This window comes from Lineus longissimus, chromosome 6, assembly GCF_910592395.1.
Source record: "Lineus longissimus chromosome 6, tnLinLong1.2, whole genome shotgun sequence".
Lineage (NCBI taxonomy): Eukaryota > Metazoa > Nemertea > Pilidiophora > Heteronemertea > Lineidae > Lineus > Lineus longissimus.
Window position 1 is genome coordinate 3,876,600 of NC_088313.1, and position 13,791 is coordinate 3,890,390.

Sequence of the window (13,791 nt, forward strand, 5' to 3'; positions counted from 1 at the left end):
AACGTAATTAGGGTTTTTCAAATTTAGATTAGAAATATCAAATTTTTAACAAACAGCAATGATCTTTAAATACAATAATACAAGGGCCTAAGGACTTCTGACTTTGTTACCAGACTGACTGTCTGTAGCGATGTACGAGCATCAAAAAAATTCCCAAAAAATTCTAAACACAAAAGAAGAAGAAACCACAAAGGAAATTATAAAAAAGCTTTTATTAAATCATTTCAGAAAGTTAAAGAATTTATTTCAAACATTTCCATTGACATTTATAGGCAAATTGTACAGTGGAGTAGGAAATGTATTTCAAACATTTCCATTGACATTTATAGTCAAATTGTACAGTGGAGTAGGAAATGTATTACAAACATTTCCATTGACATTTATAGTCAAATTGTACAGTGGAGTAGGAAATGTATTTCAAACATTTCCATTATAGTCAAATAGTACAATGGAGTAGGCAGTTTCCACTTGATTCTGAAGTTTTCAAAATCAATTAAACTTCACCAAGTGGCGATCGACAGGTACCAGTATAGATTTTTCAAACATACCCTCTTAGTACAATGGGATAACAATGACATGACTAACAAACTTTCAAACGGTTTGCTTGGTATGAAATTTAGACAGGTATAGGTGTCCAGACATTTCAAATCTACTGGATGGATTTAAAAAAATCAAAACGAGTACTGTACAGCAGTGCCATTATAGTAGGGCAAAAGTCATAAAACGAAAATAAATTTGTCGTTTCTTCATGTAGTTATACAAACCTGTTCACCAATGGTTTATGTTACTCACACACTTGAAAAAACATCATTGCACCAGTCGGGGGAGGGGAAGCCATTGAGGGCCACAACAAACCAGCAAAACACCCACGTGTTCGCATACCACGTGATCTTCCATTCTTGTTGCCTATAGTTGGGCTGTTTTTTGGCTTTTACAAAACTGGGGCTCTGGCAGAAACATAAGGACAGCTGACTTTGTAATTGAAAACAGACTGTCTAGCGTGCATCTCACATAGTCAAAACGCAGAAGATAAAGAAGAAGATGATACCATTACTGACTATGCTCCTTAAAAATCTTAAGGAGCTGGCAACTTGCCAACTACTGTTTGCCATTTTGAATTTTGGGGGAAAGTGGCAAACGGTTGTGATGACCCAATGACAAAGAAAGTGGCTCCTCTTCATTTCCCGCCTGACCAAACGGCAGACAGCAGACAATACAATAGTACGCTTACCTCACACAAAGTACATTAATTTTACAGTCTCAATTTTCCTGAGAGCACAACATCATCTTTAATGTGGGCAGAATTTGCCATCAGCGTTCCAGGTTCTAGTAAACATTTAAATGAGCCACCAAAAACAACATGACAGTCAACGACTCCCCCAAGCCACTGTCTTGCTCAGAAACCAAACAAAGACATTGCTTCTCTGGAGAAGTTACTCCCACACTTGTAGCGAGTAATGTACACCTGTAGCAGTAACTTCAAAGAATTCATTCAACATCAGTCTCTCCAAGGACCAGCATTCTGTCAGACTTGACTAGTATCTAAAGTGTTTTGTACAACAGGGAATGCACGGCTCAAATTTAACCGGATGAGAGGAGTCAATGGAAATTGTGCATGTATCCCAAGAGTGCAATTTGCCATAGAGTACATGATGAAAAGACGGATTTCTCATTTTAACTGGCTTTCTCAATCAAGTTCTTGATTCTTGGCCTAAGATCGAGATATGGGTGGCCCCTTGGATCAATAGCTCTACACTCCTGGTCCCGATTTTTTTGGGGGGCTGCTGACTTAACTGGTAAAAGTGGGTATAGTACTCTTGATGATGGGAGGAATCAATTGAAATTGTGTACATGTATAATGCATCCCAGGAGTAATTTGCCTTAGAGTAATGAAAAGATAGAGGAGCTTGTTCCTGCAGCTTTCTCTTTTATTGAAAATAGTTGTTGACTATTCTCTGGTTCTTTATTCCAAACCTAAAATAATATTCAAGTCAAACAGACAAAATTCTAGGTGTATTACTAGAAAATAATGCTGAGTTTCTGGAAGGTAGAGTAAACATATGTATCACCAGAACAGGATCTTATCTTATGAATTTCCTTGGAAAAAGGAATATACTGCCACCTGAAGGAAAAATGCTGAGCCAATGCCAATTTTTGGGGCCTCTCTTTCTGCAATTCAGAGAAAAATTCAAAAACAAATTTAAAAAATTTCACAATTTTCATTTTATAATTATTTGCAATATTTGCAGAAATTTTGAACGCAAGCAGAGATTTGGCAGTTTACAGAATTACTGAAATTTGAATAAAGTGGCATCAAGAGGTTTAAAACTATTGCCCCCAGGCTGAGAGAAATCAACCTCCAAGCTCTGGGCAGACGGAGAGTGCATGTTCTAACCTTGTTATCAATATACACTTGACACAATATCATTATGTCAGATATCATGAATAAAGGCCCGTCTCCATTAGAGCGTTTTTGCGCTCGCCGAAAAACGACGCGTTTCTGCGCGTCGTTTTGCGCAGCGGTGGTAATTCTTGGAAGGGGTCTCCATTATCGCGTTTCTTAAGAGCGTTATTCGCGCGTATAAAAAGTGACATGGGCTTGGTCCGGGAACATTCAGTCAAGCCTGGTTCATGGTGAGAGCCACAGTAAACTACAAAAATGCCCGCTTGGTCGTCTGATTCCTCAGATTCTGATATCGAGGTGTTAACCCTTTACCTTTATGACGTACGAAGGAAGAGGAAACGAAGACATCAGTACTGGGTGCATCCCATCTTGAAGGAAAGAGCAGTATATGGTGAATACCATCATCTTGTGAAGAAACTGTTTGGGTATGAGGACAAGTTTTTCCTGTACTTTCGAATGATGCCTGAACATTTCAACTTGCTTTTGGATAACGTAAAGGGCTACATAACGAAGGAATACACGGCATTCAGGTGGCCGATTGGACCTGAGGAACGACTAGCAATATGTTTGAGGTAAGAAAGTAATTTTCATCAAATTTTTAATCAATTGTTGTTCCATACAACCATTTCTGGAAGTTACATTAAATTTGGAGCATTCCAATTTGTCGAATTGCTTGATTGTTGTTGCATCTGGCCCATACCCATGCACGAACCAACATTGGAGAAGCCGGTCGAGGTGGATGGGTTACCCTGGATATGCTGGGATGCTTGGTTGCCACTGCTCCCGTAGATTACATGCATTTCGGCCTCATGCACTAAACCATGAATTTTGAACATGATGCTGGATCTAATTTGTGGCGGAAACTTTTTGATACTCGCAATCATTGATTTCATAAAGTCAGAAATATTTTCATCCTCATCCGGTTGTTTTGGCTTCTTTTCATTCTTGCTTTTGATGTAAGAAACTATGGCGTCATCCACCTCAGATGCTGGTTTTGAAGCCTTTTTCTTTTGTTGGCATCTGGGTTTTGGTGCAGCGAATGTTTCTGGTTGTTTGTCATTGTATTCCGATGAGGTTCCATCACCCAACTCGAGTTCGTCTTCGGCATTGCTATTATCAATCGGAATATCATCGCCTGCTTCAATTGTATCTGTATCAAGGTCCTCAAGATTGCCAGAAGACCTGCAATACAAAGAAATATATTATCAAGGAGCTGAGCTACATGTATAACATTTCCTTGACATATCCTATTGTGCTATCATACATTGTAATGTGATTGAAATTTTTTTTTACGTACTTGCGGTTCTCCATATGTGGCCTCAGGAACTCCAACATCTTTGCATACTTGTATTCCTTCTTGGGTTTCGTCCTGCCCTGACCACTTTTCGGTATGGGAATGGCATCTAAATATTTCCTAATAGCGTCGCGGACACTCTTCCACTTCGTCTTCGCAAGTCCAACTTGAACGTTATAAAAAGAAATTATTGTTAAAACATTTTTTACTATCATGATTTCAGGTTCCTCGCCACCGGGGATTCGTACAAGACCATTGCCTTCAGCTACTACGTTGGAGTACATACCGTATCGAAAATTATTCAGGAAACGTGCCAGGCTATTTGGGATGCTCTGCAGCCAATGTATATGCCACAACCAAACAGAGCGCAATGGGAAGACATAGCAGATGGGTTTGGACGCAAATGGCAATTTCCCTGTTGCCTGGGAGCGATGGATGGCAAGCACGTACAGATTTTTGCACCAGCAAATTCTGGGACTTTGTACTTTAATTACAAGAAAACCTTTTCTGTGGTACTGCTTGCACTTGTTGACTGGAACTATTGCTTCACAGTCATTGACGTCGGCAGCTACGGTTCAAATAGTGATGGGGGAATCTTCAAAAGGAGTACCCTTGGTAAGAAGCTGATGAATGGGACCCTCGAGATCCCAGCTAACAAATGCCTTCCTGGGGCAGAACAACGAGTCGAACCAGTTCCACACGTCGTGGTAGGGGATGAGGCATTTCCGGCTATGGAAAACCTCCTTCGCCCTTTCCCTGGAAAGAACTTAAGGGACGATCAAAGAATTTTCAATTATCGGCTTTCCAGGGCCAGAAGGATATCAGAAAATGCCTTCGGTATCCTTGCTAATCGGTGGAGGCTCTACCATCGGAAAATTCCTTTGAGCGCTGAAAGTGTTGATATTGTTGTGAAGGCCACTTGTGTATTGCACAACATGTTACAGAACAGGGGTGTTCCAGTTCCTGTCAGACCAGTTACGAATGATGTCACGCCTGACGAAGAGGATACGTGTGATGGAATCCTGAACGATTTGGAAAAATCTGGCCATCGGCAAAAGAAAGATGCTCTCATGGTCCGAGAAGCGTACAAGGACTACTTTAGTTCTAGAGCTGGGGCAGTTCCTTGGCAAAACCAAGTGTGTTTCGGGGAGGACTAGAAAGTTGGCGACCACTAGAGACTGAAAGCTGCAAACCTCCAAGGTGGGGGTCCATGGTCTGGTGGGGGTGGTACACGGACTGAGTGGGGCGGGGCTCTCAACTTCTGTTAAATCAATATGCTTCAAAATAACTTACCTGTTAAATTAGCTTTATCACCAATTTGCTTCCATACCCTTTCTTTCCTTTCAGTATCTTTGAATTCGGCTAGGGACTTATCATATATCATTGGGTGCTTTCCGATCTCAAAAATGTGTCTTTCTATCAAGTCACCTGGCATGATGCTCCCTACAACCACAACTGCACAGTCCGAGTGCTTTCAGGGGGCAATGCACGGAATAAAGTGGATATGACTGAATTTATGTGTCAAATGACCGCCGAGTAAATACGCTTTGAATGCTATTTTTGCATTCTTATTTAATCCGCCGGCGGTGTCCGTCGAGCAGAAATTGATTAAGTTATCCGCTACGCTCTTGTGGATAGGGGTAAAGGAAAATCAATTAGAGCAATCGAAGCGGATTTCCGCGCGTATAATCGCGTCGTCGTGCGACGCGCAAAAACGCTCTAATGGAGACGGGCCTTAACATGAACAGTTTTTTACTTTTCAAGTGCCATCCTCACTGGAGGAACAGAGCTTGCCTTCCAACTTTTGAAAGATTACCTCTATATCCAAGTCTGTACATTCATTGATGGAGAGCGGCAGCAGGACGACTCGGGTGACTTTGTAAACGGGATGGCCGCATGGAAGAGTGCCGATGTGACTTTGGTTCCGGATTAGGATAAGGCGCCAATCATCATCTGCAAGAGTAAAAAACACTAAAATCAGGTTTTCTATACATGCTTCCCGAAATTGGTGGCTTGCATTGGAACTAACTTTTTCTTTTTTGTCCGTCATCAAAGGCATTCAAGTGTGTTGGTCAACCATGACTATCTCCTTTGTCCCTCCACCATAAGGCCTAGTTTCCCCTTATGACATCAGTATTTCGGACACTCAGCGCCCCATTTCTGGAAATGTGTATAGAGAGGTTCCACACCTTCTCAAAAATGCTTTGGGATTGTTACTCTCCTGGATGTCGAGTGGCAGTAGCCTATAAAGTACAAAGTGCAAAACAAGCTTGGGCGAGGGGAGGACTCTGCCGACCTTTTTTTATTGGATGACTTGGATGACGAGCGGCAGTGGAGAAGAGGGTAAAATGAAGCAAGACGATTGCTCCAGGTGACCTTAGGACTGTAGGTGTAAATGTTGAGCACAAGTAAGGCCTCAGATGACCTTTAATAGGTGTAGATGTAGAGCAAGAGCAAAGCCTCATGTCATTGGCAGTAACCCCCACCCGGGCACCAAACTTTGGCTTACAAAATAAGGGACTTTGTAATACAGTACGCAACATGTTAAGTGTGCAGTACCACATGTATCAAGGAGCAATTCATTATACTATAAACGGATTGTAAACTTAGCACTATAGTAAAGTTAATTCAGTCAATTCAAACATTACAGTATTCCCAGGCTGCCAGCAGCATAGTGGCGGTAACATTATGCATGATAAAGAGTTCAAGTATAGTCATTACAGAATAGTGATGTCATCTGTCTGTCTATTGGGCCCAGGCAACACAGGAATTGCTTACAAAGGAATTTTTCTCTTTTACATGAAGATTAATTTTAAGATGGGAAAACCGTTACTTTTTTGTTACTATGGTATCTTAAGGCTGCAAACCTATAGACTGATCCCCTGTAAAGGAGAACCTTAACATAGTTTTATCACCCTTGTTGACCATAGGTGCAAGGAGCCTCATGGCCTAGTGGTTTACACTGCTGGTCACCACGCAATAGGGCCCGGGTTCGATCCCAGGGAGAACCCAGGATCGTATGTCTGGATGAACCGGCGTGGCTTTCAAGGAACTAAAATTTCTGGCTCTTCACAGTCCTTCGAATGAGACTCAAAACCAAGGTTCCTTGTACCTGGTGTCTATGCCAGGGCAAGCTAAGACCCCACCAAGTGAGAAACATGAGTAGCTTGCGTGGACTCCATCTCTCTCGCCAAAGTCGGACCACTAGGCCAATAAACCCAATTGGCGCCTAACCATAGTGGCACGCAGGATACGCTCATCCCGCCTTGGAGGAGGATTGCTCCTAGGAGAATGACCCCTCCAAGTGCAGAGTGAACGCTGAAGAAGAAGAAGAAGACCATAGGTGCCACCATTTTGGCTAGAACTTGAAATCCTAAAGCAATTAGAACTCCTTCAAAACGTAGTAAATGCTCATTTCAAGGCCGGGAGTCTGTTCTTTGTTTTTCCAGAGAACAGCCTCCCATGATTTAAATGAGCATTCAATTCATTTGGAAAGACTTCTAATTGCTTTGGGATTTGGAGGTCTAGGCAAAATGAAGGTACCTATGGTCAACCCGCAATACTCTTGGGCTTCAACATCGTTAATTCCGACACATCAGAAGTACAAGCAGAGAACAGCCTCCCATGTTTAAAATGAGCATTCAATTCATTTGGAAAGAGTTCCAATTGTTTTGGGATTTGGAGGTCTCGGCAAAATGACGGTACCTATGGTCAACCCGCAATACTCTTGGGCTTCAACATCGTTAATTCCGACACATCAGAAGTACAAGCAGAGAACAGCCTCCCATGTTTAAAATGAGCATTCAATTTATTTGGAAAGAGTTCCAATTGCTTTGGGATTTGGAGGTCTAGGCAAAATGATGGTACCTATGGTCAACCCTCAATACTATTGGGCTTCAACATCGTTAATTCCGACACATCAGAAGTACAAGAGCAAAAATTGAACGCATGCAGCTTGAAAAAAGCTTTGACGTACTGTATATATTAGGAGGACGGTATACATGAACATTGAGCACACATGCTACTCACTGTATGCCAATCAATTTCTACTACAACTGTATGTGCCATGTACAGTCATTACAATATCATGAGAGAGATTGTACTGAATGCATTCAAAACAAGAAAGGCTGTTTAAATGTGTACACAACGTAAATTGGATGGAGCTCAGCTGTAACTGGCTGACTGCAATAGTAGATATAGTAGATAAAGCAGAATTCCCGGTGGATCACATTGACCTACATCAGAGTGACCTACATGTACATTGAGACGAAGATTTCATTTTCAGATTTCATTGGCAGCAATGTTTTATAAAGTGTATCAACTCGTATCATGCAAATACTTCAGCACAGACTGATAGTGCATTGACACATTGACACACCTATATAATGGAATGTTAGTCAATAATGGATCATGTTCAACAGCTTCAGAATCAGGAAGCATTACAACTTGTTTGAGTGATACAAAACACTAGTCACATGTTCTTTCACTTCAAGTTTCAGGCAGATGGAGTCTGCACCAGTCAAGATGGTTGAGGACAAAAATGCACTGGCCTCACTTTCTGACAAAACGTTCCTAATTTGTTCATTGCAGCCAGGGGCGTATTCAATGATGGACGATGGGGGGGGGGGGGAGTTACTGCTCTCGAAGACTTGACTCTACTAAATGACATGCGAAAAGTACGAAAAGTGGTGTCCTGTACACCCCCAGAGCACCTTTGCCCCCCCCCCATGACCAAATAGTTCCAATACAGCCCGGCATAGTACATGCAGTAGCAAGGGCGTATGACTTTTGTGCTGCCCATATATACATTCTAAATTTTGGCTTGAGATTTCAAGAAGAAAATTTGCGATGGATTAGTTTTCTCATTTGAAAAGAGCTGAGAAGAGGGACTTTTCTTCAAGTCTTAATGGAATTGGAAATCAGTACGAAACTCAAATGAACAGTGCATGAAACTCTGCACTTCCATCAGACAGTAGAATCCATTTTTCTAATTTGGGCATCCCAAATTTAATTTGGGCACAACTTTTTAATCTTACAGTGGAACAGGCTTGATACTGAAGGGCCTTGAAAGATTGGTTTGCTTTTAAAAACGTCCTTGGGAAGCACAATCATTCCAATCCAATTGATTATTGGAAACCATGAACCCAACTTAAGTGTACTCAGCCAATTACCTCATATAAGATAAATAACCTCATTAATAATGAATGGGACACCTCCACTAATTTTCTCTGCACCTGCTCAGCCACAAAAATACCAGCTGAAATGCGATTATCATGCAGCATGGATAGCCATCAGTTTTTTCAGGTTAACCGCACACTCCAATCACAATCAAGAGCTGATTATTTCAGAGCATCCTTCGTTGGTGAGCAGTAGCATGATTGATCCCGAGGGCGTCATTGATTGCTATTTAGTCCCAGGCATTGCTACGTATGCTGTATGTAATGAGCGGGCAAGATTAACACAGTAAAGCGAATAGTTAGTCCCGAGTTGACTGCTGTCTGCTTTGTGGCTATTACAATAAGAGTCAAGAGTTAGTCTTGTGTTGACTATAGTCTGTTTTGAGGCTATAGAATCAAGAGTTAATCTTGTGTTGACTACAGTCTGTTTTGTTGAGTCAAGAGTTAGTCTTGTGTTGACTATAGTCTGTTTTGTGGTTATAGAGTCAAGAGTTAGTCTTGTGTTGACAACAGTCTGTTTTGTTGCTAGAGTCCAGAGTTAAGCTTGTGTTGACTACAGTCTGTTTTGTTGATATAATAAGAGTCAAGAGTTAGTCTTGTGTTCTACGATCTGTTTTGTTGCTATAGAGTCAAGAGTTAGTCCTGTGTTGACAACAGTCTGTTTTGTGGCTATAGAGTCCAGAGTTAAGCTTGTGTTGACTACAGTCTGTTTTGTTGATATAAGAGTCAAGAGTTAGTCTTGTGTTGATTATAGTCTGTTTTGTGGCTATATGAGTCAAGAGTTAGCCTTGTGTTCTACGATCTGTTTTGTTGCTAAGAGTCAAGAGTTAGTCTAGATACACAAAACACACTGATCAATCAATCTGAAGACCAAACCACATATTGATATTGTAGTTTTAAGCATCTACAATATTTCTGTAGTGTATGTACACATGTAGGACAAAAATAAATGATAATTCACCAATGTGAAGGCTTCTGTTTTTTTGTCTGATTATAACAGCACGACAATTGCCTTCTGGTCAGTTTACAGTGGCAGGCACCTCCTCCTCTTATTTGAAAAATTGTTTTTAAAAAAAATAGACGATGAATTTTGGTAGACTTGTATTTGCACTTTTAACAATGAGGGTTCCTCAACTGTCTCATTCTCAAAGGGCACTATCCCTTTATCCTGGATTTGGACCCTGTTTCATCTCACCCTCACTAAGATCAATACTCATAGCGGAACCAGATGCCGGTCATAGGCACAGGAACTTTTAGAGCTTCAACTCATACATTGTCATAGCAGGGAAGGGCTGTTAAAAAACATAACACACATTTTTCAAAAGACAAAACCTGGGCCTATGACTATTTTGAGAAGATGGATGATTGGTGATCTATTTTGAAATTGTCGCCTTACATGCAACATAACTCCATGAGGACATGATTAACATTCAAAATAAACTGACCAATCGTAAACATATTTTCGTCATATAGTCAATTGATTTTTTCAACAGAATCTTTTTCTATATATAGCACGCCAATATATTAGCAGCAGGCGATTAGGCGTGGACTATGTACTCGGAAAGTGCACAATGCAGGTGGCATTCAAATTGATCATAAGACTACGGGACAACAGCCTCAATGTATGTGGGACACAGTACCATATTTTTTTATTGCATTGCAACAGTTATTTGTCTGTGCAACATTCAGTGGCAGTCAGGAGACGGTGCCCAGTGATCACTCCCGCTCCTGTAGTCCCCTGCAAATCTCCTTTTGGCAGAAGTGATGAACAATCTCCCATTCGTGACCATCGTTGCATCAACTTGAATTGCTATTACATCACTCCTAAAATATCACATCGCTCCCATAAAATGCCATCACAGGAGCAAATTGATCACTCTCGCACAAATTTCTCTCTGCCACTGAACATTACTGGTAATGTATTATGTGCCAGTACTTGTGCCATATCACCCCAGCGGTTTCAAAATACAGAGTCTGCTAACGGACTACCATACATGTATACCACGGTATTGTGGTGAGCTAACCTGATGGGATACTTTAGCTCAGCTTGGAACATGCTAGACTACAGTGCAATACATCACACAAACAATGATTTTCATAGCCAAACAGAGAACGGCATGGCCGGAGAATCATGATGTCAAGAAAAAATTCTCGCGATTGAGGATGACCTGGACACTATTTTGTGACATCCACCAGGACCACAGAATGATTGACATGCTGGGCCAAATGCTAAGAAGAAGACATTTTCTTTTTTTACTTATTGATTTTAAATAAGTCTGTTGAAACTCCCCAAATTGTAGATCATTGCTATTATGGGAGACAGATCACTGTCAGACATCAAACACGATTATCTCCACCTTGTAGCATTTGTAGTGTCATTGCCATGGTTACTCCAGACTAGCAACAAAACTCCCATTACTTTTGACACAAGTGGATAAGCCCTGTTAATCAATTAACGGGCTGCAAGTGCAGGACCTTTTTGCTCTGGATTGATACTTGGATGTTAGAGATGTTACAGATTTCTGAGGATTTGGCATCAAGATGAAGAAAACTTCCTTCCTGCGAAACCTTTTTTCCTAGCATTTATTGTGTTCTAGCAAGGAGTTGATTTTTTTGTATTTGCCACAGTGAATTTTTACTTCATTTGTTTAAAATGAAAAAGAATTGAAGTGCCCATTGATCACCATCATCATATCGGAATAGTGTTCCTAAAAACTATTTCACTCCATTTTCCAATTACTCCATTTTCAAATGGATTATTTATCCATTCATCATCTTGGATACAGTGAAGAGCTCACTAAGTGATGGCAATCAATTAAGGGTTTTGTGACTGGAAGCCATCTTATTGTGAGAAATATTGACAATAATACATCTCCCTTGCAGTCCCAGAGTTTTGGGTCTTTCAAAAGTAACATCTAGCCCCAAAACATGTATACATTATTTGGACATTACCTAAGCACGACAGGGGCATTGTGGTGTAAAAGAGATAAAGAATTCAAGCCAAAATGTGTCAAAAAAACGAAATGGCTTCCTATTCCATCTTTTGGTTGAGCATAGATAGTATTACTTAGACTTAGTGTAGACCTAAAACTATAAGATTAGGGGTGCATTGATCACTTTGCGATGCTACTTACCAGGCAGAATCCTAAATTTTCCTATGACACCATAAATCCGCCCAAGACATACTGGGTTCCAGGCAGAACACAGATCCATGGCTAAAAATAGAAACAGAAAGACAAATTAGTGAGCACAGCATTTCTTGAGAGTACATTTCTCAGAATCTATCTTTTTTTGTAAACATTCATGGACAGTAATAAATGGACTCTTTTTGAATCTCTAAGATCCCTAATAGTCCTTCTCATTTCTTGTTCAAAGCACTGCCGTAACTTAGTTACACCATTTGTACACTTACAGGTTGACTGTCCATTTTGACTAGGACTTGAAATCCTAAACTCTTTCAAAACAAAGTATGCCAATTTCTTAAGGGTGGGAGCCCGTTCTTCTCTGTTTTCCAGAGAACAGCCTCCCATGTTTTAAATGGGCCTTCACTTCATTTAAATTTAAAGGAGGTCTAATTACTTTTAGGATTCCCAAAATCTAGCCAATATAGTGCCTAATGCCCATTTGGATGGTCAACCCTTAAAAGGGATGACAATGTTAACGTCATGACGTAGGCCTAATGGCTTTATATGCACGACATGGCGATACAACACTTGATTGTGCAATGTGTCGTTGTGAATGATTCATGATTGATTGATAGAGGCCCTTACAGGCGGAGAAAGGCACTGCTGACAACAAACAAGCAATAAACAAAAGACCACATGGTCGCACACCACATGTGATACAGGTACCTACAGTACAGGCAATAGGCCTACCTCCATGCAGTGACTTCCTCCACCTGGCACCTAATGTTAAAGTGACTATTCAATATCAAATGGAATTGGAAAATTCATTAGGCCTAACCAAAACAACATCATGCATTGCAATCTTTGTGCATCAGGCAAGAACAAAATAAAAATATGTGATACGAGAGTAGGTGGTGATGTAATGCATGCATTGCCGCAAATGGGACATGTGGCCGGGGATGACAGGGTCAGCATGGGCCATGTGGTCAGGGGAGTGCCGAGTGCAAAAATCACATCTCCCATGCATGTCTCCGGACCGCCGGCCAGTCCCGTCAAAAAATGACAGGTGGACGGAAATGACACAAACATACCCGTCCCAGCAAACATGCCTCCGTCAAAACGGTTACACCAAAGTGAATTATTGCCATCTTGAATGATATAATGATCCCTTGCTTCATAGAGCTCCATTATTGCAGAAATGTGAGAGATTTCGACGTTTTCTTATCCGAAATTGCAAAATTCCCTCTTCGTGTTCGCCATGTTCTTCACAGCGACTATTTCGAATACGTCAGAGTCTGATGTCGTTAGGTTTACACTTACCACCGCTTGATGGCGCGTTAAACTGATGTAAAAGAAATGGTAGTCCTGCGGAAAAAAATCCCAGCGCGAGCCCAGCCTGGTTGTTTAGTTTTGTCACCAACGCTGGTGTTCACTTGAATTAGCAAAGTCCATGAGATTAACCACCAAATTAAGTTAGCTTCAGTGAAAAACTTGTTTTGAACAACCAGACCATGTTATTTATAATTGAAGTTATAAATGGGTTATTGATCGTTCGGGGTGACAGTGCCAGTGGACATGAAAATATCTAAATATATATATTTCCCAGTACTTTCATTTTACTTTGCCATTTTTCAACACCGGCGGGCCCACACTGAGCAGGCTCTCTGGGCAGCCCATGCGTCATGCTATATTGGTCTCCTCGTTAGGGTGAGGAACGAGGCCGGTCCACTGCGTCCGGAGTGTAGCGGTGCGTGTGGAAGTATAATCAATCATCTTGACATTAGTTTAGTT

General features: G+C 41.0%; 2 protein-coding genes across 3 annotated transcripts in view; both read right to left on the minus strand.

The window, feature by feature from the left end:
- The window catches only part of LOC135489743 (phosphatidylinositide phosphatase SAC2-like), a 310,728-nt gene extending 297,477 nt beyond the window's left edge, over positions 1 to 13,251 (minus strand). For both annotated transcript variants that reach the window (XM_064775239.1, XM_064775238.1), the window contains exons 1-3: positions 13,092 to 13,251; positions 12,010 to 12,090; positions 5,515 to 5,651 (exon numbers count right to left, since the gene is read on the minus strand). In XM_064775239.1, the coding sequence (XP_064631309.1) occupies positions 5,515 to 5,651; positions 12,010 to 12,090; positions 13,092 to 13,188 (315 nt within the window). In that variant the 5' untranslated portion in view covers positions 13,189 to 13,251. The remainder of the gene's footprint in view (positions 1 to 5,514; positions 5,652 to 12,009; positions 12,091 to 13,091) is intronic.
- Positions 3,040 to 5,081, minus strand: LOC135488953 (uncharacterized). The gene is made up of 3 exons (XM_064773953.1): positions 4,992 to 5,081; positions 3,702 to 3,864; positions 3,040 to 3,586 (listed from the first exon to the last, which is right to left on the minus strand). Exons 2-3 carry the CDS (start codon positions 3,737 to 3,739, stop codon positions 3,040 to 3,042), a joined length of 585 nt encoding a protein of 194 aa, XP_064630023.1. The 5' UTR covers positions 3,740 to 3,864; positions 4,992 to 5,081.
- Positions 13,252 to 13,791: the final 540 nt, after the last annotated feature.